The sequence below is a fragment of the Oryctolagus cuniculus genome, chromosome 18 (assembly GCF_964237555.1).
Source record: "Oryctolagus cuniculus chromosome 18, mOryCun1.1, whole genome shotgun sequence".
NCBI classification, from domain to species: domain Eukaryota; kingdom Metazoa; phylum Chordata; class Mammalia; order Lagomorpha; family Leporidae; genus Oryctolagus; species Oryctolagus cuniculus.
Window position 1 is genome coordinate 2,302,217 of NC_091449.1, and position 22,248 is coordinate 2,324,464.

At 47.5% G+C, this 22,248-nt stretch overlaps 1 protein-coding gene across 4 annotated transcripts; it reads left to right on the forward strand.

Moving 5' to 3' along the window:
• The first annotated feature begins 1,600 nt into the window (after positions 1 to 1,600).
• LOC100347617 (zinc finger protein 253) lies at positions 1,601 to 21,562 on the forward strand. 4 transcript variants are annotated; one of them, XM_070063453.1, is made up of 7 exons: positions 1,601 to 1,846; positions 4,920 to 6,841; positions 9,083 to 9,174; positions 12,488 to 12,619; positions 14,443 to 14,569; positions 15,197 to 15,331; positions 17,494 to 21,562. In XM_070063453.1, the coding sequence occupies exons 5-7, from the start codon at positions 14,470 to 14,472 to the stop codon at positions 18,822 to 18,824; spliced, it is 1,566 nt and encodes a 521-aa protein (XP_069919554.1). In that variant the 5' UTR covers positions 1,601 to 1,846; positions 4,920 to 6,841; positions 9,083 to 9,174; positions 12,488 to 12,619; positions 14,443 to 14,469; the 3' UTR covers positions 18,825 to 21,562. The 4 variants fall into 4 exon arrangements, with proteins under 4 accessions (XP_069919554.1, XP_069919553.1, XP_008248441.1 ...); XM_070063452.1 differs by having other exon boundaries at positions 4,920 to 5,213; XM_008250219.4 differs by lacking the exon at positions 12,488 to 12,619 and having other exon boundaries at positions 4,920 to 5,213.
• Positions 21,563 to 22,248: the final 686 nt, after the last annotated feature.

The window sequence follows — 22,248 nt, forward strand, 5'->3', positions numbered from 1 at the left end:
GAAGCTATCACTGGCAAAAGAGCAGCTTCCTGGGAGAGAGCAATGCATGGTTATATCACTAAGGACAATATTCATGTTTGGTTTGTGCCCAGACAGCTTGCAGAAAGGTTGTGTTCATCTTGCTGTCCCCATAATTATAGAGTAGCTTTGCCTGCTGTTGATGTTCTATGAGATTGCTTATGTCCAACAGGCGAACACCAAGGTTATTTGTGGGTGGCAGGTTAGCTCCCCAAGCTGAGAGCAGTCAGGAGCTTACCCAGCTTTGACTATCCACCTAAGCACAATCTGGTTTCCAGTATATGCCACCTGCTTCCCCCCACCCCATTCTTTCCCATATGAAGCAAATCCACGACATTATATTACTTCATCTGTCAGCACTTGGGTTTGTATCTCTATGGGGCATATGACCCAGGTAACCACCAATGATCCACCCCTTTGAGTGTCAATGCAGCCTGTTGCTTGCTTCTGTTCAGAGGAACATGGCACAGGTGATGGGACATTGTCCTGTGAACTTACATCAATTTATAGGCTGAGCAGGTTGAAAAGGCTGAAAGGGGACATTCTCCTTTATGGTTTGAAGTAGGCTGCCGTGACAGCCACCTCGAAAGTAGGGGGCCTCAGCCCTACAGCCACAAAGAGATGAATCAGCCAACTAGAATGAGCTTGGAAACAGAGTGCCTCCCTTCCCCTCCCCCTCCCCCCCGGGGGGGGGGGTGGGGGGTGGGGAGATGAAGCTGCAGCTCAGTCAGCACTTTGATTATGTTTTGCTGAGTCTTCTGAGAGGATCCAGCCAAGCCTGGCAGAACCCCTGAGCTACAGAAACTGGGGGTTAAGACTTGTGTGTTGTTTTAAGCCACAAGCTTTGTGATAATCTGTTCCATGACATAGATGACCAACGCAATCTCTAAAAACTCTCAGGTGGACACACAAAAGTGGGTGGGAGAACATGTAAAGTAAACGGCCACTACACGAATCCACAGGAACCATTCTCACCATGCGGTTGTTTGTTTCAGCTATGCCCCCACCTACCTTTTCTGCCCTGCGTCTCACCCGCCCCCAAATTCTTTTGAAGCAAAATCAAAATATCACGTCATTTAAACCATATATGTTTCAGGATTAGTATGTATCCATCAAAGACCAAGGCTATTTAAAAAATAAATAGTTCCAATACCACTATTAAACTGAAAATAATTCTTTTTAAGTGTCGGCTCTCATGGATTGCTCAAATTCTCCCCCAACTTAGCAAAGACAAATTCTTAAAAGTCCATTTTTGCCTCACACGAGAGTAACATAAACCTGTGATCATGCTGAATGTAGTTTTTTCTTTTTCATTTTCACGAATACGCAGAGCTGCGGGGACGGCAGGACCGGTCTGTGCCTCCTGCAGATCCACACCGCGCGCACCGCCCAACCCTAGGCTGTGCGGGACCGCCTGTGGGGCGCCGGGCTCGCCTGCCGGCCACACCCCTCGGGGACTACATTTCCCAGGGGGTTCCGCGCGCGGCCGCCCGCACCCGGGCCCCTGAGAGAACCGGAAGCAAGGGCGCGGTGGGGCGCGGGGCCTTTCGGGATATGTAGTCCTGCGGACGGCGCCCCGAGCTCAGGGATCCGCGTTCGGATGTAGCCGCCAGCTAGGGGTCTGTTCCCGGTGCAAGCGTGAGGTGCGCCGCGCGGAGTCAGCGCAGGATAAGAAGTGGGGCTGGCTAAGGATGCGAGGGTGCGGGCGAGGTGTCCGAGACCCGGCGCCTCTGCACCTGCCAGTCGGGGCTGAGGGAGCGTTGGGCAGCGCGCTGAGGAGAGTGACAGCGCTAGGTCCCCGCCAGGAGCCTGACGCCAAGGATGCCAGGTCTGGAGCAAGTGTGAGTGAGTGACGCGCTGGCCTCCAGGGGTCTGCGCGGGGAGGGTGTGGCCCTGCGCGTGACCATCGCTGTCAGCCGGGTGGGTTTTGTGGGATCCCACAGTCGGGAGTTCCGACTCGTGTGTGTGCGCCTGCGTCCGCTCCGCTCAGACTGTGGTTGGAGCCCTTGGGTGTGAACTTCTGTCACACAGGGTAAGTGAGGCTGAGCTGTGGGGATTTTGTAGCTGTCCACCAGAGTACTTGAAGAAGTTGGTGGGAAAAAAATGGAATTAAAAGATAAGTTTATTTAGGCGCATAATTTTTGAGTAATTTTGCATAGGTTCTTTTTTCCCGCAATGTGCATTTTTTTCCTTAACTTTTTGAAGACCCCTTGTATGAGTGGGTTTCAAATAGTTTTTGCAGCAAAATAAACTTATATTTTAATTCTCTTTTTCATGAACATTTGAAAGTATCCTTCCCTGTCTGTGGTTGCCTCTGACTCCGACTGTCTACCTAAACTGGGGTAGTCGGCTGTGTCTGAGACTGGGTCGGGCTGAATGCATATGTGTTGCATTCTTGTTCAACTGTGTGAAGGTGGTCAGGTCTGATTGTGTGAAGTTGTGTGTATCTGAGTATGGGTGTTTGTATCTGAGTAAGCGGGGCTTGCGGGTCCGATTGCATATGTAGAGTTGTGAGTTTGTTCTGTTACTGTGCCTTCTGGTGTGCATTTGTGTGTACCTTAGGATGTGTGTGCATCTGTGTGGTTGTGTAGATTTGAGCCCAACCCTGGGAGTTTGGGTGCATCTGTGTGTGTCTGCAGAGTTGGAGTTGTGTCTGAAGGTGTGTGTTTGTGTGCTTTTGAGTTGTGTATGATTGGATGAGTCCATGGTATTTGCGTGTCTCTATGATGTTTGTATGTTGGGATGTGTAAGAGTTTTTGTATGTCTGTGTGAGTTTGTGGTCAAAAGCACGAGTCTGGGTAGGTGTGGTCATCCACACTCCCCGGTCTCTGTGGATACTTCTTAAAGCCCAAGCCCTGGGGGCTGAGACGCACCAAGCAAGCCCGCCTCACTCTGTCCAGCGGGCCAGCAGCCAGTGGGAAGCCCTCGCAGATTTAGACTCCAGGCCTGGAGCACAGTCCCCTGGCTGCAGCTCCAACAGGACCGCCCACTCTCAAGCCTGGGGCTCCCACTATAAGATAGCCACAGAGAGCAGACGGAGGTGCCCAGCTGACCAGCACACACCTGCCACAGACCCTCGGAGGCCGATGTGGGGACGCGTCTCTGGCCACTGGCAGCTGTGTTGGTGGATGTCTCAGGTGTGGAGGAAAGGACTGTGGGGGTTCCTTCCAGGACGCAGGGTGCCTGGTCCTGATCGGGGCGGAGTGGGGATCTAGGAGGCAGAAGAGTCATGCCTGGGTCTGTGCTGGGCTGCTGGGGAAGGCAGAGGACAGACACCAGGTGGGCTCTGGCACATGGCACAGCCCGGTGAGGGTCGCGGGGTTCAGGTGCTGGCTTGGCCAACTGCATCTTGGAGAATGATTTTGGGAAGGGAGCCTGAGGTAGTCTGGGGATGTGAGCAGAGACCACGCCGCTGGTGTCTAGGGCTCAGTGGGCAAGAAGCCGGAGGAAATGGTGTAGGTGCCTGTAGGGGGTTTCACGCTGCAGGCTGTGGTTGGGCTGCGAGTCCTGGGTGCATGCACCTAAGCAGGGTCGCCACCAGGGACCTGGCCAGGCCAGAATGAGGGGGCCCTGCGGGTCAGGAGGTGACTTGGAGTTCTGGGGTGTGGGTGTGCAGCCTGCATGGCTGTGCAGGGCTCTGCGTTATCTGCCAGCAGTCCCCGGGTTGAGTGGGTGAGTTCCGCTGAGTCTTTGGAGGTGTGCCTGCAGATGCTGTGTGTCTGTATACTTGGTGCCCTCGGCGATGATCTGAAATTGAGTGTGCTCCCACGGCAGTGTGTGTCTGTGTGAGCATGAGCTGCTGAGTGCATGGCTGTGTTTCTGCACCTGAGCTTCTGTGTCTGGGTTTGCCGTGAGTCTCATCATTTGAAGTTGTCCCTGAAGGTGGGAGGGTATGTCTAGGCTTCTCAAAGTATGTCATTGTGAGTAGGAGTGTGTGTGTAGCGGGTGCCACCCAGGGCCTGGGGGACAATGTGGGTCTGACAAACCCACCAAGGCCCAACCTGGGTCTCCCGAACCCCCTGACAGTTACCGGCTGTCTGAAGCTCTGTGACCTGTGTCTGAAAGCTCTGGCCCAGAGGCTGGACTCACTGGGAGACGTGAGACAGGGACATGGTGCAGGGAAGCTGGGGCCAGAGTGGAGGAAGAAGTTTTCAGCCATACCTAGTAACAATAAAACCGAAGCCAGCATAGAAACTGCCAGTCTCTCTGTTCAGCCCTTTGTTTAATCCTCACATTTCATCATTTTTTTGTCTTCCGTTTTATGGAGTAGAAAGCCAATGGGGTTAAACAGCTACCTTGATACTCAGGTTGCTGGTGAAATACGAGATGCCCACTTAAACCAGAATCTCACATCAACAGTGAATTACTCTTTCCAAATACAGCATGGGATGTACTTATTCTTAAAATTTAGCAAAATAAATAAAAGATAGTTTTGTCACAGATATGCTCCAGGCATTACTTGGGATATTCCCGCGCTTGGCATTTCTTTATTCTTTATCTGAAACACCATTTCCCTGTGTACATGAACGTGCATTTCCTAAGTCGGGAACTCCATCACTGAAGTCTCATGGCCAGAGAGTAGCAGACTGAGAACCTTACCACCATCCCATGCCCTACTGCTGTGACCTCGGTGGTACTCAGAGGGAGGCAGGGGTCCGGGGGAACCTGCAGCTGAGCATCCTAGTTAGGCTTTTCTGCAGGGCTGATCTTACCCCATCTAATGTGCTGAGGGGTCACATGAAGGAACTCATATATCACCCCCATTTCAGTGTTCAGGGCACAGAGGCAAGATAAGTCAGGGCCACTTTCCCAAGACTCGGATCTTGCTGGGTCTGACAAGAATGGGTTCATCTTGGTGTCAGCAGCATTCACATAATTTTCTACCTTTTTTTTTCTTAAAGTGGGACCCTCTCCAAGCCCCAGGCCCCACGATCCCTGGATCTGTGCTTGCCAACGAACACTCTGCACACATCATTTAGTTGACCTACAAAGAGACTTGTGGAGGGCGACATTGCTGTCATTCTGCTTTCTGGTTGAGGACACCAAGACTTGAGGAGGTGACATCATCTACACAAGACCCCCCAGCTGCCTTGTGCTGGATCCGAACCTGGGTCATCTGGCTCCAGATCCCTCACCCTACCAGCTCTGCCTGTGATACACCCAGTGCTGCATCTCCGAGATGAAGACCAGTGGAGGTGAGAGATACATGGGGCAGAAAAGAAATGTGGGACAAGCAAGAGAGAGGAGGACCTACAAGGCGTGGGTGATACAAAGAGCATTTAGATTCAGGATCTACCCCACCCCCAAAATATCCTCCCATTGGCTCTTCTCAGGCAGGAAGGGTTTCAGGTGCACCCGGGATGGAATTGCATGGATATTTAGGTCACGCTGATCGATCCTGGCATTGCCCTGCAGGGATGCGTCTTGACAGCTGGAAGAACCTGAGCTCTTCATTGGTATTGAGCCCTCTCCTGGGGTCTGACTATGCAGCTCAGGGGACCATGGGGTAACCCAGGTTGGAGATGATGGTGGTCAACCCAAGCAGGTGGCAATGGGGATGGTCAGGATTGTTTGGCTTGGGTCTAGGTCATGGATCCTGGTGGTGGCTTCACAGGGTGAGGGAAGGCTTTTGGGCTTGTTGTGATGCCACTTGTTTGAAACCTTTTCATTTAGAAATAATTACATGTTCATAGGTAGTTACAGAAATAGTACAGGGCTATCGTATGTGCCTTTGACCCAGTTTCCTCAATGGTTCCATTCTACCTGATGGTAATATGACACCAAAAATGGGAAACAAATATGGTAACAGTGTATGTACACTACTCAATGTCATTCATAGTATCGTGTGACCATCTCTGTTGTTAAGGTACTGGAAACTGTTCTTCAAAGTGATGGTGAAAACAAAACCATCAGTTCTGCGCAGAAGCCTCCCGTTACTGCCCTAGCTAGACTGGCACCTCAGACGTTTGCTGTCACTCCTCTCCGTGGTGTCTTATCAAGCTTCAGTGTCCTGATTTGGTCTTTGGCTCTTTTCCTTTCTAAGATGTCAGCCTGAAAAAGGCAGGAACTTTTGTCAGTTTTGCTTCCTGCAGTATCACCCGTGCCTGGCAGGGTGCCCCGAATAGAGTCGAGCTCCACGGTCTGTAGTAGAATAAAGGGATGAATCCTGCTGTACCAGTCACGATAGTGACCAGTGCCCAGAGAGGTCAGGATGTGTAGAATCATACAACAGGCGTGCACATGTGTGTATACACCTGCATGTATGTGTGCATACACACGCATCGATGTGCATTCATGAGCACACTTGTGTGCAAGAGTGCATGCATGTTTGCACACTGGGGTGTGACAGCTCTGCAGGGAGCTGAGCTGAGAGGGAAGTCTCCTTCCTGAGGAGGAAAGAGCCTCATCCCAGACATTAGTGTCCTCCTTGTCCTGAGTGAACCCCCTTCCCGAACCTCCAGTGGTGGGGGGTGCGTGGGAGTCAGGGTGGTCCCTGGTGGTCCTGGGAGTCAAGGTCAAGGACACAAACGGCTCAAAGGGATCTCTGCTTTGGACCACCCAGTGCTATGAATATGTGTATCAAATGGCTCTAACAAAATCATCTCTTAACTGTGTAAATTTAATTTATCTTAAAAATTATTGATGTTTTTATTTTTTATTCATTTGAAAGGCAAACAGACAGAAAGAGTGAGTCAGAGATGGACAGAGATCTTCTATCTGCTGGTTTACTCACCAAATGCCCACAGCAGCTGGGGCTGGGCAAGGCTGAAGGTGGAAGCTTAGAACTCAATCCAGGTCTCCCACCTGTGTGGCAGGAACCCAGGTACTTGAGCCGTCACCTAATGCCTCCCAGGGTGGAATTGGGGACAGAACCAGGACTTGCACTTACTCAGATATGGGGTGTGGGCATCCCAAGTGGCATCTTAATTGCTGTTCCAAATATCCTCTCCCTTAATCTATTTTTTTCCTGGAAAATATTTGTTGATGTATGGCCAAAATGTAAACAAGTGAAAAAAATAAAGATAAATTTCTAGACAGGGCTTTAGTTTCACAGGAGGGTGCATGTCATTTCTCCTTGAAATGATGCTCTATTATGTGTCCAGTTCTCTATTAACTGGAAAGAAAATAGGAGGGAGACAGTGGGAGGAAAGGGGGGAGGAAAGGAGTATCATATGCTCTTAGATGTGTATCTACAAGTTACATTGAATCTGTTAAAACTAATTAAAATTTAAAAATGTGAAAAACTGGGCTGGTGCCGTGGCTCAATAGGCTAATCCTCTGTCTTGTGGCGCCGACACACTGGGTTCTAGTCCCGGTTGGGGCGCCGGATTCTGTCCCGGTTGCCCCTCTTCCAGGCCAGCTCTCTGCTGTGGCCCGGGAGTGCAGTGGAGGATGGCCCAAGTCCTTGGGCCCTGCACCCCATGGGAGACCAGGAGAAGTACCTGGCTCCTGCCTTCAGATCAGCGCGGTGCGCCGGCCGCAGCACGCCGGCCGTGGCAGCCATTGGAGGGTGAACCAACGGCAAAAGGAAGACCTTTCTCTCTGTCTCTCTCTCTCTCTCTCTCTCACTGTCCACTCTGCCTGTCAAAAAAAAAAATGTAAAAAACTAAAAATAAACAAATATTCATCAACAGATGAATGGATACAATCAAATACTACTCAGTAATACCAAAGAATGACCTTCTGATATGCCTAGCAACCTGAATCAGTTTCAAAGACATTACACTGAGTAAAAGAAACCAGATGTAAAATAACATCCTGAATGATTCTATCTGTATTAAACCCTAGTGCATCAGAATTCATCTGTTTGATGGAGAGCAGATCACCTTTGCCTGGAGTTGGGAGTTAGGCAAAATGCCACAAGGAACTTTGGGAGGAGATGGAAATATTCCATATTTTAATTAAGGTGTGGTTACACAGGTGTATATATCTGTCGATACTTATCGAGTTGCACACTTAAAGTGGATGCACTTATTACATGTAAAACACACCTCAATATTCCAAACCTTGAATTGCTCCTGAGTACTACTGAATAAAATATAAAAATAAAAATAAACATATTTTAAACTCTAGTTAAAGACTTGGGTGTGAAAATGCTTAGTGGGAATTAACTAAAGTCTGCAATTTACTGTGAAATGCATCTGCAAAAATAAGATGGATGGATAGACGGATAGACATGCAACAAATCGGGCATAGCAGAATGGGTGTTTGGGCAATTATTTCAACTTTCCCTGTGTTGGAATATCTTCATAGTAAAACTTTGGGTGTCAGGAGGTACATAATTACAATTGCAAGGTGCAGAAGACTTCAAAGTTAAAAGTAACCTTGCCTCACTTCCCTCAGCCTTCTGGTTCCTTACCCAGATACAGCTACTTTCCAGTGTCTTGTACTACCTCCAACAAGTTCTGTGCTCACACGACTATGTGTCTGTGTCTGTCACTGTGTATGTGGGGACTTCAAAATGCTCTTGGGAAACTGGACAAGTCTGGAGCAGGTGTTTGGCCTAGCAGTTAAGATACTGGTTGGAGCATCCATATTCCGTATTGGAGTGCCTGGGTTCCATTCCTGACTCACTCCTCACTCTGACTTCCTGCTAATCAGACCCTGGGAGGTAGCGAAGATAGCTCATGTCATTGGATTCCTGCCACCACAGGGGTTACTGGATTGAGTTACTGGTTCCCAGTTTTTGGCTCAGCCTAGCCCCAGACTGTTTCAGGCATTTGGGAAGTGAGTCAGCAGGTGGGAGAGCTTGCTCTCTCTCTCTCTCTCTCTCTCTGTCTCTCAAAATTTTTGTGCTGCAATGAACTTATCTTTCAACTCCATTTTGACAATCTTTTGGAAGTACACTTGTATTTGTGAATAAATATTTCCACACTATGCACATCGTTCTGGGTCTCGGTTTTGCTTCTTTGGTAGTTTTATGAAGCATCAATACGTTCCTGGCACTTGGTGAGTACTCAGTGCCTGCCAGCTCTTGTCAGGTGTTTTATGAGAGATTCACCATCGTGAGTTTCCCAGCTCTCCAAGGCCAAGGCAGCCTCACTTCTGCTTCCTCCTCTGCCAGCCTTGCCTTCGCAGAATCCTGCTCAGACACCAAGCAAGCTCTTCCAAAAGAGCAGAAGAATGCGGGCCAGACTCCTGCCAGCCTGGAGAGAGGTGAGCTGTTTGTCCCTCCCTTTGACAGAGGGCAGCTTGGTGCAGAGATGACCATTCACCACCCCCTGCCCAACACTGACCCTGGCCAGGAAGGGCATCCGCTGTACTCCCACAGGACCAACACCAAGGGGAATGGTTTCCCCTGGAGAGGCTCACCTCTTTCCTGCCTCCTACTGTTTCCTAACTCCCATCTCTGATCATGTGTCACGCCCTCCTTGAAGCCTACCCTGGTTACCTCTGCTCCATCACTGTCTATGCCTTTACCTTGAGTCACTGTGCTCTGAGTAACTACTGCTATTTGACAGAGTATTATTTATATGAATTTGTTCATCATCTCTCTGCCCTACTAGACTAGTTCTGAGGGCAGGAGCCTTAACCGTGTTTACTGACTTACACCCTGTATCTAGGAGCAGATGTGATGAATGTTGGGCACTTTATGCATCTACATGGAAGGAAAGAAGGAAGGAAAGGGGGAGAAAGGGGATGGAAGGAGGAAGGGAGAAAAGGACAGAGGAGGGAGGGAAGGATTACTGAATGGTCTTTGCTGGAGCAGGCGGCAGTGGCATAGTTCACCTAGAATCCACGCCCCTTTCCTCAGCTGGCATCTTTGGTTTTTTCCTTTGGGGACCCACTCTCTTCCAACCACTTCGAATTGAGCTGATCCTATTCCAGTACACCTCCAAGTGTGCACTTGTCCAATCAGCATTCCATTACAGGGCCATGGTGACTGATTCAGGGTGGAACATGTGACTCAGTCTTGGCCAATGAAAATTAGTCCTGAGACTTCGGTTTGCTTCACCTCCAGTACTGCCAAATTGATAAGAGGGAAGCCTGGAGGTCCCTTGCAGCAAATGAAAGAGGCTGAGAGGAGAGATCAGGAGAGGCAGTCTGCTGTCACCAATTTAGAATGCTGTGAGGCTCAGACAGGTTTCAGTTTAGCCTCCTAGAGGAGAAGGACTTCTTTCCTATTGGTGCCAGATAAAGTCTCAGATATTCCAAAATGTTCATGGAAAAATGGCATTAAATTGCTGCAAAATTTTTTGAAGCTTATGAATAGTTTTTTTTTCATATTAAAACATCTCCATGAGCTTTTTGAAGACCCCTTGTGTGTATGTATTTATATTAAAATATTTTTAAACACACAGGAATGTTACAAGAATAGTACACAGATCACCAGATCGCCAAGTTATAGCTATTGTTAATATTTCTCCTACTTACTTTGTCATTTGGGCATTCCAATATATATATATATATATTAAATATATGTATATATAAATATATGTATATATGTATATACATATACAAACACAGAAGTACATACATGTACATATACTATATATACATAACACATCATTTTCTTTTTTTAAAGATTTATTTTATTTATTTGAAAGACAGAGTTACACAGATAGAGACAGAGAGAGAGGTCTTCTATCTGCTGGTTCACTCCCAGATGGCTACAGTGGCCGGAGCTGCGCCAATCCAAAGCCAGGAGCCAGGAGCTTCTTCTGGGTCTCCCACACAGGTACAAGGGTCCAAGGACTTGGGCCATCTTCTACTGCTATCCCAGGCCACAGCAGAGAGCTGGATTGGAAGAGGAGCAGCCGGGACTCGAACCGGCACCCATATGGGATGCTGGTGCTTCAGGCCACGGGCTTTAACCCGCTGCACCCCAGTAGTCACTCTTAATATAGAAAACCTCTTCAGCCTTTTTGTCTTTCATGAACTGACATTTTTGAAGACTAGAGTCACACCCGATGCAGTTTTTGTTTTGGCTGTCGACTGTGAATTAAATTCAGGTTATGCACACCTGTCTGGAATGTGATACTGCATCTCCTCAGAGCCTCACATTTAGATCTATGTGTGTATGAAGCCCACTTGCCACCCGCTGTGATGCTAATTATGATAGTAGTGGTGACCCACCTGGCCAAGGTGGTTGTCTGTTTTCCTCACTGAATACTTTCTATTTCTTCCTCTTGTACAGGTAACTAATAAGGAGTCAGTGGGGCGACACTTTAAATCAAATAAATAACCTAGAAGCAGGGAATATTCTGATTGGCCCATTATGCGTCACATGTCCACCACCAAACCAATCATTTTAGGGATCCAGGAACTTTATTGGTCTGGCCTAGGTCACATGTCCAGCTATGCAGTCAGTGGAAGGCCCCTGCTTCTCCCCAGAGTAATGGACATATGGCATAAGGCTGGGGTTCTCACCTGAGGGCACTTTGCTCTCTATGGGACATTGGACACTGTCTGGAAACATTTCTGGTTGTCACAACTGGAAGGGTGGTACTACTGGCAGCCAGAGATACCTGAGCATCCTGCCATGCCCAGGACAAAAAAGGAACTGTCCTGAGTGCAGTAGAGCCAAGGCTGAGGGACTCGGCAAAGAGAATGCAGTTCTGCAGAGGAGGAGCACAGGGAGGACTCCTAGTCCTGTTCACTCTGATGCCTCCCAGCTGGGAACGCCAGCTGCCTCGGACCAGTCCTGCCTCGGCCACCAACAGTAGTGCGATCCTGGGTTATTCCTCGCTCTTGAGTGCCTCGGTTTCCTCATATGTAGAGCAGGATTGGTAATAGTGCCACCATCACAGGGTTATTATGGAGATTGAGTGCACATTTGTACTGACCTTGGAACAAGTCCAATATGTAGATGTTTGTAACATAAATCATCAGGCGTTTCCATCCTTGGACAGAGTTAAATACACACTTGTAATCCTGACCCTCTGACTTCCTTCTTGCCAGACTCCGAGTTTGATCATAATGAGTGGGAAAAGTTACTGATGTTTTCTTGCCTCAGTTTCCCTTTATGCTAAATGGGAAATAACAACAGAGGCTACCTTGGGAGGATTACTTGAGATCACAAATCTCAAATACACCCAAACCATCAGCTAGGAATGCTGGTCTTGATAGAAACTGATGTGGCTGATTGCTTGCCAACTGCCAGCACTGTGGTGCTGGATTTATATTGGAAAAGTGATGACATTTTGTACAAGTAAATGGTTCTGAGAAACTAGCTGAGGCCGTAGTGGTCAGTGGCAGCCAGCATGCTTCCAGCTCTTCCTAAGTGACAACCATTGTTACACACAGAGTATCTACCCTGGTTCCTGTTTAAGCCTCACACTTGCCTGCACAGTGCTATTAGTTATTTTTCCGTTTTTCAGCTGTGGAAGTGGCCACAGCTCCTATGTGGCTAAAGCAGAATTTGGACCCTGGCAGGTGACCCTGTGCCCACACACCTCACACCATCCTGTGGGAAAGTTGACTCTCTACGGGGTGCTAACGTTCTCTTCGTTTCTGTTTCCTCCTTAAGCTAGTCCATTCCCTTCAGCTTTTACTTCCCTGTGGATGACTCCTGCTCTGCTCTGCCTCTCGCCCTCCTCCTTATCCTTCAAGACTCAGCTCGAATATCGCCTCCTCTGTCACAGGATGTTCTGAGACACAGGTGCTTAACTAGAATGGAGTTGATGTGAGATCATGTGATTGTCTGGACATCCAGGGCTGGGCACTGGAGCCCCATGGAGTTAGCCACGCAGACTCCTCTGTTGTTGCTACTCTGTCCTGTGTGGCTGAGGAGTGCTCACTGCACACACACGTTCTGCTCGAAAGAAAGGTGGGGTGTGGGAAAGGAGGAACAAAGCCTAGAAGATGGACATTCACTTCTGCCCACATTCCACTGGTCAGAACCTAGTGGTCACATGAGCGCATCCAGCTGCAAGAGATGCTGGGAAATGCAGTCTTGGGCTGGACAGCCATGGGCTGACCTGTAGCTTCTATTACTATAGCAAAGGATGATAGGCATTGTGTCCACTATAGTCCTGGTTTGCTAGTTAATTTGTCCCCAGCACCAGGCCACGATGAATAATCTCTCTTCAAGTCACTCTCCCATTGACTGGGAGCCCTCATTTTTAGACAAATACTTTGAATAATTATGAACATTTCCTGAGCATTGACCATTTGCTAAAGACTGAGTTAATTATTATTTTTAAAAAAGATTTTAAAAATTTATTTGAGAGTCAGAGTAACAGAGAGATGGAGAAACAGAGTTGGTTCTTCTGGTTCACTCTCCAAATGGTTGTAACAGCTGAAGTTGAGCCGATCTGAAGCCAGGAGCCAGGAGCTTCTTCCAGGTCTCCCATGTGGTTACAAGGGCCCAAGCACTTGGGCTATCTTCTGATGCTTTCCCAGACCATTAGCAGACAGCTGGATCAGAAGAGGAGCAGTCAGGACACAAACCGATGCCCATATGAGATGCCAGCACCAAAGGCAGAGGCTTAACCTATTATGCCATAGCACCGGCCCCTAAGCTAGTTATATTTACCTGTATGAGCCCACTTAGTCCTCACGATAACCATGAAAGGCTTTAGGTAGTAGAGTTATTATCCCTGTTCCAGATATAAGAGAATTGCAGTACAGCGAGCTCACATCACTTGCCCAAGGTCAGATAGGTAAGCAGCCAAGCCAGGATTGCAGCCCAGACTATCTGACTCCTGGGCCTATGCTCTTAGCTATCAATGACATCTTCCTCGCAGAAGTGGCGAGTGGGAGATCCCAGATGGTCATACAACTGGTGAGTGCAACAACCTCTTCTAGGCATTGATGTTGCCACTGTATCACAGCAGCCATTCATTTGCCTCTTCAGCTACCATATGGACATTTGGAATATGCACGCAGCAGTTACCTGTAGCCACAGTAATGCTGCATAAGAAATTATTGTGAAACATCAGGGACACATAGCAATGAGGGTTCAGTTAGGTGGCTCTGCTGATCTTGCTGGGCTCACTCCTACATCTGAGGGAAGTCTTGTTGTCAGGTCATTTAGATGACCTCTGGCTTTTCCAGAGGACTTGGGGGGATTTGACAGGACCCTACATGTTCGTCTTTCTGGCTCTAGCAGACTAGTCTGAATATGTGCTTCCTTATGGCATGCATGAGCATGATAGAGGGAGGGGTTGGGGTTGTGGAGAAGGTGAGAGTTAATTATGCAAGCATTTTTCAAGTTTCTGTTTATATCACATTTTATCAACATCCCACTGGGCAAAGCAAGTCCCATAGTCAAGACCAGGTTGAGAATAGGAAGTCACTGAATGATGACATGGGAAAAGACTGTGGATATGGTGCAGGGTGAGAAATTGCAGCCATCTGTGCAGTCTACCACAATGCGCAATTCTAAACACCTTTCAAATGTCAGTCAACTTTTGACCTCCTCTCGCGGAGCAGGTTAGCAACCAGTCCCTGGGTGAACAGATTTTTGGTTTTGTGTTACAGGCACCAGTGCTCTTCAAGGATGTGGCCATGTACTTCACACAGAAGGAGTGGCAGCTTCTGAAGCCTGCTCAGAAGGTCCTTTACAAGGATGTGATGCTGGAGAACTACGAGAACTTGGCCTTCTTGGGTAAGGACAACCTCCCACAAGTCGATCTGGGCTCCTAGGAGCCCCCTAGCCTCCTGGCTCTGAAAGGTCATGAGTTTTTCAGAAGACTTGAATGAGTTCTGCACTAGGACTGGGCTCAGCCACTGAGGCTCGGATGGCATTAGATTCATCCTACGATTGGCTCTGCTTACAGCCTCAATAGAGCTACCAGTGGCTGAAGCTTCTTAACTCACTTGCAGCAAGAATGGTAGAATGTGTTGGCGCTGGGTGTCACATGCACACGTACACACACACACACACACACACACACACTGCAGCCCTGATTTTCATCATGACTGGATCTGGTGCCCATCATGTGAACACAGCTAAATCAATTATGGCACCTAGTAAGTCTAGGTATGGGCTGATTGGCTGATATTCTCTCTGGAGGTGGTCTCAGTTTCTTGGAAACTACATGGTTCATCAACAGAAATTTGAGCAGGTGAGTGAGGGAGGCAGTGGCAGGACAAGACAGGGAAGGTTGGGGATACAGACCTCCACATCACCGTTGACAACCCTTTGTATCATCAGTTGGGCTTCTTGCTATGCAAGCATTTGGTTTTGAAAGGGATTCTGAAAGGCACGTAATGTTTCTTTCCATCTGTATAGTAGGTCATCCAGTTTTCAAACCAAAGTTGATTGCCAACTTGGAGCAAGGGATTAAACCTTATGTCAAGAAGAAAGCTGTCCCTAGGGACCACCAGAGAGGTGATGAGGGAATCAGCGGGAGCAACATTGCCTCTGGTGAGTAGAAGGAAAATCACTGATGTCTCCACAGGAACCCTTCTCAAATGCTCATCATTGTAAAGGGTTTGGAAAGATGGGATAAGGTTGCAAAACATGAGAGAGGCCTTCTGGTCTGAGAGATTCTTCCACTCATGTTTTCATTCCCATGCTTCTTGCTTGTATACATATATACATCATATATGTATACATATGCCATGTCTTAAAATTATTGCTACTTTCCAAATCAGCCTCCAATGGTATCATTACACATCCACCTGGATGACTTCAATGAGAACTAGGGACATTGGCAAGGCTGTTGTCTTAGTGTTGGCCACTAGAATGAAGACAAAGGTATCTTATAAACAGCATAAATTTATTTCTCATGTTTTTGGAGACTGGGAGTTGAAGTGCAACAAGTGCAAGGTTCTGGAGCGGGCCCTCTTCCTGGTTACAGAGGGCTGAATTTTCATTGTGTCTTCATGTGGTGGGCAAGACAATAATGTGTACACAAAGCTCTCTGCCTCTTCTTATATAAACACTAATCCTATTCATGAGGGCTATATGCTTATGACCTAAATTGCCTTCCAAAAGCTCTACCTCCTAATACTACTAGTTTGGAGGTTCATATCTGAAAATATGCATTTGTAATAGCTTTGTTTTATTTATTGAAAAGGTAGAGTGACATGAGAGGGGGGAGAGAGAGAGAGAGAGATATCTTCCATCCATTGGTTCAGTCCCTAAATGGTTGCAACAGCTGGAGCTGGGCCAAGCTGAAGCCAAAAACCTGGAACTCAATCCTAGTCTCCCAGATAGGCGGCAGAAGCCCAAGTACTTGGACCATCATTTGCCACTTCTCAGGCACATTATTAGGGAGCTAATAATCAGAAGTAGAGCAGTCAGGACTTCAACTAGGGCAGCCATATGGGATGCAAGCAAGCAGTATCTTAACCCGCTGCACCACAACACTGGCCTTCAAAATATGAATTTTGAGAGGACAACATTCAGTTGATAACAGATGTAGAGAAACTGGAACATTTGTAGACTGATGATGGAACTGTGAATTGGTATAGCTGTTCAGAGAAGAAACTATTAAGCAGCATCCACTAGACTTGCACAATGCAAATGTACTGTCACAGCAACTCCACTCCTATGTATATATCCAGTAGAAATGCACACATAAGATATGTACAAGAAGGCTCATACCAACTCTATTCAGATCGACCCTAGATTGGGGTCTATCTATTAACAACTACCTATGAAGTGAGTATGACAAAATGTTCAAAATTGTCAACTTTTTTTGAAGATTTTATTTATTTATTTGAGAGGTAGAGTTACAGACAGAGAGATGGAGAGGCAGAGAGAAAGGTCTTCCACTTGCTGGTTCACTCCCCAAATGGCTGCAACAGCCGGAGCTGGGCCAAACTGAAGCCAGGAACCAGGAGTTTCTTCCAGGTCTCTCATGCAGGTGCAGCGGCCCAAACACTTGGGCCATCTTCTACTGCTTTCCCAGGCCATAGCAGAGAGCTGGATCCGAAGAGGAGCAGCCGGGACACAAATCGGTGCCCATATGGGATGCTGGTGTCACAAGCAGAGACTTAGCCTACTAAGCCACAGGGCTAGCCCCAAAATTGTCAAATCTTAAAATAAATTTTTAAATGCTAACAAAAAAGAGGGGAACCAGCAGGAGGGAAGCCTCCACTCTTTTTTTTAATAAAATAAATAAATAATGTTAAAATATATATTAAGGTATATTTACGCCACAAAATATTATAAATGTGCAAAGGATCGATGTAGATGAATCTCACAAATATAGCATTGGGTGCAAGAAGCCAGAGAAAAAAGGGTGCACACTACAGAGTTACATTTATATGATATACCAGAACAGGCAAAGCTAATCTGTATTATTAGAAATCAAGTTCATGATTTTCCAATGGTGGGAGGTTAATGATTAGAAGAGAACGGAGCAGGGGCTAGAGGTGAGGCTTTCCTGAGGTTAAATTTCTTGACCTTAACCTGGTGCTGTGGATGTGAATGTGCTTACAAAATGGACATTAACCAAACAGGACATGATTTTTAAAACTTTTTCTTATATGTATGGCATACTCCAGTAAAACATTCTGAATAAAAAATTTTAAAACCAATACCATAAAACAGATATTTACACTCTAAATTTTTTTCAGACAAGAAAAAAAGCCATAAACTGAAGACAACATTGCCAAAGTCAGGCAGTCCAAAGACAACACAGCAGGAGAAGGCCAAGACAGTGACCCAGAAGGATGGCCCCCTGGAGACTAGGGCAGAAAGGGTCTTGGAAAGTGAAGATACGTCATCTTGGAGCAAGAAGAAATCTGGCCCAAGTGTGGCTGCAGAATCACACACAAACAGCCTTCCTGGCAAGAACGGGCCTGAATCGGTGGCCATGAAGACACTTCCGGGTCAGACATCAGCAATCACATCTCCCAAGGGCAGCCCTCCAGGAAAGGAGACCCTGCAGAAAGACGCTCACAGTCAAACACAGGGTGCTCTGGCCTTCCCAAAGCGGCGGACGGCCAGAAAGGGGAAGAACCACTTTAAATGTCGGGAGTGCGGGAAGACCTTCAACCAGACCCTCCACCTCGTGGAGCACGAGCGCATTCACTCGGGAGAGAAACCCCACAAGTGTGACGCATGTGGGAAGTCCTTCAGGCACAGCTCATACTTCTTCACGCACTACCGAATCCACACAGGGGAGAGGCCCTACAAGTGTAAGGTGTGCGGCAAAGCCTTCAACAGCAGCTCCACCCTCAGCAGCCACCACAGAGTCCACACAGGGGAGACACCCTTCAAATGTGAGGAGTGTGGGAAAACCTTCAAGCAGAGCACCAAGCTCACTCGCCACCGCAGGGTGCACACAGGCGAGAAACCCTACAGGTGCAGTGAGTGTGGCAAATGCTTCGGCCGCAGTTCATCCCTGAGGGAGCACAAGAGGATCCACACAGGAGAGAAGCCATACTGCTGTCGAGTGTGTGGGAAAAACTTCAGGGTTAACTCACACCTGTCAGAGCATCAGCGGCTCCATCAAGAAGCGAGGTCCTTCCAGTGTGACGAGTGTGGGAAGTACTTCCGAAATGGCTCCCATCTCTCAGAACACAAGCTGATCCATGTGCCGGGGGCTCGAGAGGATTGCCCAGAGTGCGGAAAAGCCTTCCCCGGCAAGGCGGCCCTCCTCAGACATCAGAAAAGCCACAGGGAGGAATCTCTGTATCACTGTGAGGGATGCGGAAAGAACTTCCGGTGCAAGTCAAGCATCCAAAGGCACGAGAGGCTGCATGCTGGGCAGAAGCCTTTTGTGTGCACCCAGTGCGGGAAAGGATTCACTGACAAGACCACCCTGAATAATCACCACAAAGTCCACTCTGGAGATAGGCCCGACCCCTGCAGCCAGTGTGGTAGATCCTTCAAACACCTGGCCTCCCTATTGCTCCACCAGAAAATCCATGCTAGAAAGGCACAACAAACTCCTCATGTGTGAGAGGGCCTTTCGCCAAACTCACACCTTTGTAACCACTAGAGAAGTCAGTAGATGTTTCCTTCATTTTTCATCAGAGGCTTTCTGGTAGAGCAGTATTTCTCCATAGTCGGACAATTCTCCCCTTTCCACACCTGCAACATTTGTGCAGCATCCAGACACAGTTTTGATTGGCCCGGCTGGAATGTGCTTCTGGAAACTGACATCTATGGATAGAATCAGAGGATGCGGATACACATCCTCTAATGCACTGGGAAGTTCCCAACAGTGAACAACCTGGCACCACGCGTCAATGGTGATGTCTTTGAGGAACTTAGATGAAAGCCCTGTGGATAACTGAATTTGAGAAAGAATTGAAGTAGTGTTCTGTGCAGTAGCACTAACTGGGTGTGGATATTTAAATTTAAATGAACCAACGTGAAAAAAAAATTAAAGTGCAATCTCTTGGTGGTACCAAGAACATCTCACTTGAGATGAAGAACATTTGGAAGTTCTATTCAGCACTTGTTTAGATCTTGGTCATTAGAATGGTCACACAGGCAGGTCCTGAAAAAGTAAGAAAATGGGGTACGTCTTTTAGACTGAATTTGTACTTTTTTCCAAATGTAGGATTTTATAAATACCATTTAGAGGAATGGGTCCAGGATTCTCTGGTCATTTTCAGGTCTCGGAATCTACCAGAACTTCATGCACAGGACCCGTCCCTCATGCCTGGGGCAAAACAATCAATAGATTACTGACAATATTACTGATAAATGCCAACATTTATTGGGCACTTTCTACTCATCAATTATGGTGCTGAGCCCTTTAATAGATTATCTTAGTTAATTCTCACCAGAGTCCTGTGAAACAAAAACTATCATGATCTTCAACTTTTAGGTGAGAAAACTTGGGCTTTTGAGAACTTTTGCTTAAAAAAAGATTATTTACAAGTTTGCACATAAAGCAAGATTTTATTGATATTCTGTGAGGAAATCCATGTGTTACTTTTATATTGCACTAGTTTAAATGGACATGATTCAAATTTTCACCAAGTGTGCTTTTTTAAAAAAAAAAAGTATATTTGTTTACATTTCCATCTAAACCACTCTTGAGGGAAAGAGCAGCTGAAGCTGGCACAGAAAGGACTAGATGGGGGCGGGGGGAGGTGGGAGGGCAAATCCAACTGCAGCCTGCTGACAAGAAGGTTTTGTTGGCACAGCGGTGCCCCCTCATTTATAAACGGTCCCTGGATGTTCTCAGGAATATGATGACAACATCATGTTGTTGAGAAAGAAGTCAGATGGCCACAAAGCCAATAATATTTGCTATGGGACACCTGAAAGAAACAGCTGACCAACCCCCTGTCTGAACGACTGCAGAGCTGCCATGAATTAGGCTGGAAAAGAAGAGATCAACTCTAAGGCAGAATCCTTGAACTCTTGTGCTGATGACTTCAGTACCGCACACACCACCTACCTGTGATGTATGTACATGTGAATGGTGTTTGTGCATACTTGATGGACAAGTGAACACTGCTTATCTTTTTTGTGTTTGTTTACTCATCCTCTCTTAGTAAAAAAATGCTAGTCACAACCTTCTAAATCAACCTCATTACCATCACCCAGTGCCACCCATAGCTTGAGAAGCCCTGGCAGGTAGTGGGCAACATGCAATACAGTCAGAATCTTCAGCTGCTTAGGAGTTGGTGGGAGTCTTAGGCGTGGTTATTGGAGGACTCCTCAGGGTAGAAGGTGGAAATCCCCAGGATGCTGAGCCTGTGGCTTTGTGCAACCTGGAGAATCAAGAATGAGGGTCTAATGATAAACTCAGCCTCTCTGAATTCTCTTCACCATCTCCAGAATATCTTCCGCCCACCTCCTTGTCATCTCTGGGTCCATAGATATCTTAGAGACTGAATTTGTCTTAGGATGAGGGTGGAATGACCATGGGGTAAGTAAATTCAAGGACTCAGGAGTTTTCAGTAATAACCATATCGGGCTATGTGGCTATATCTTTCTGAGAACAATCTCAGGAGCAGGGCTGGGGTGGTTTTGAGGAGGACTACGTGTGGCAGGTTTTTTTTTTTTTTTTCTGTTATGGTTGTTGATTCTGTGAAACATTTTTGTGTATGAAGGGATGGGTTGTTGGGGGGGGGGCTTCCTCTTCTATAACGCTAGAATGTAACTCTATATAGTTAACAGGATCATTTTTCTTGCAAGTAACCAGAACCAAACTCACACTAGATGAAGTGAAACCAAAGCAATGAAAGGAAATGATGGACACATGCATCTGGCAAGTCTTGCTTGAAGGATCTTTGATCTGGCAGGAAGACTTGAGTACAAAGCCTGTTCACGCTTCCTATCTAAGCTGCTGCTCTGTATCCTTGCTTTGCTCTTTTTTCCATAGACAGGAGCATTCTCCACGATGGGATCAACTTAAGGGAGAGACAGAGTTTCTTTCTCCTATGGGTCCTGAATGAATCCTGAAGAAGAATCCCAAAGAGCCTGCTATACTCTGTGGGAGGGGTTGTGGGCCCTACTTATCTTTTTATTTTTCCTTCGAGGGTTTGCAATAAGCACATATCACTTTGCGATTTTTGAAGAGGCTGGACTTTCCAGGGAGGGGTGCTGGGGGAGAGGACCAATCTCTGAGCACAGAAGACTCCAGTGAGAGGGGCATGATGTGGGAAGACGGGTTCCAAGCTAGAGGGAAAGCCAGCTGATTCTCACCCTCTAATAAAAATAAAATTGTTGCCTGCACTTAAACTGCCTGTTCTCTGTTTCAGACATTGTTTTAATCCCTCAAAATCTGTGAGCTGGAGGCAGGGGTCGGGGCTGGGGGGTTGTCACCTGGCTGCCCTCTCGTTCATCGCGTGGTGCCTGGCGGGGGTGCCAGGGAGAAGCACTGAGCAAGCCTGCTCTCATCAGACCCAAGTCAGCGGGACAGTCCCAGCTGCCACATTGAAGGCGCCTCAATACGCAGGACTGGGGTGGTAACGATGGCCATGTAGCAGACAGCAAGCTGAGGGGCCACCAGGGTCAGGGCAGACCCTAGGGTGCTATTGACAGCAGCTACATTCAGGGCGGAGTAGACCTTGTTGAGGACGCCAGGCATCACCTACAGAGCCTGTGTGAGCCAAGGGAGATTCCAGGTTTTAGGGTTACTGTGGATGTCAGAAGACTGGGGAGAAAGAAGGGAGCTGGGGTTGCCATGGAGGAGACAACTGAGGACTGGTCAGGCTGTTAGGGGAGGCCCAAAGGGACAGTGGATGCAGGAGACTTGGCCAGGCAGGAGTGAGGGGCAGGGTGGGTTTTAAGAAGGTTTAAGAAGCTGTAGTGCCAGAAACGAAGCCAGGTGTGACCAGGCAATTTCTGGGCAACGATGAGATTCCAGGGGGTGGATTTCTTCTGCCCAGATGAGAGACTAATGCAGCAGTCAGAAGGGA

What these genes read in the sequence shown, in the direction of transcription:
- LOC100347617 (XM_008250219.4), top strand. An exon ending in TCCTGCCAGCCTGGAGAGAG is followed by an intron (nt 9,175 to 14,442) that starts GTGAGCTGTTTG and finishes TTTGTGTTACAG; the next exon opens with GCACCAGTGCTCTTCAAGGA. An exon ending in CGGGAGCAACATTGCCTCTG is followed by an intron (nt 15,332 to 17,493) that starts GTGAGTAGAAGG and finishes AATTTTTTTCAG; the next exon opens with ACAAGAAAAAAAGCCATAAA.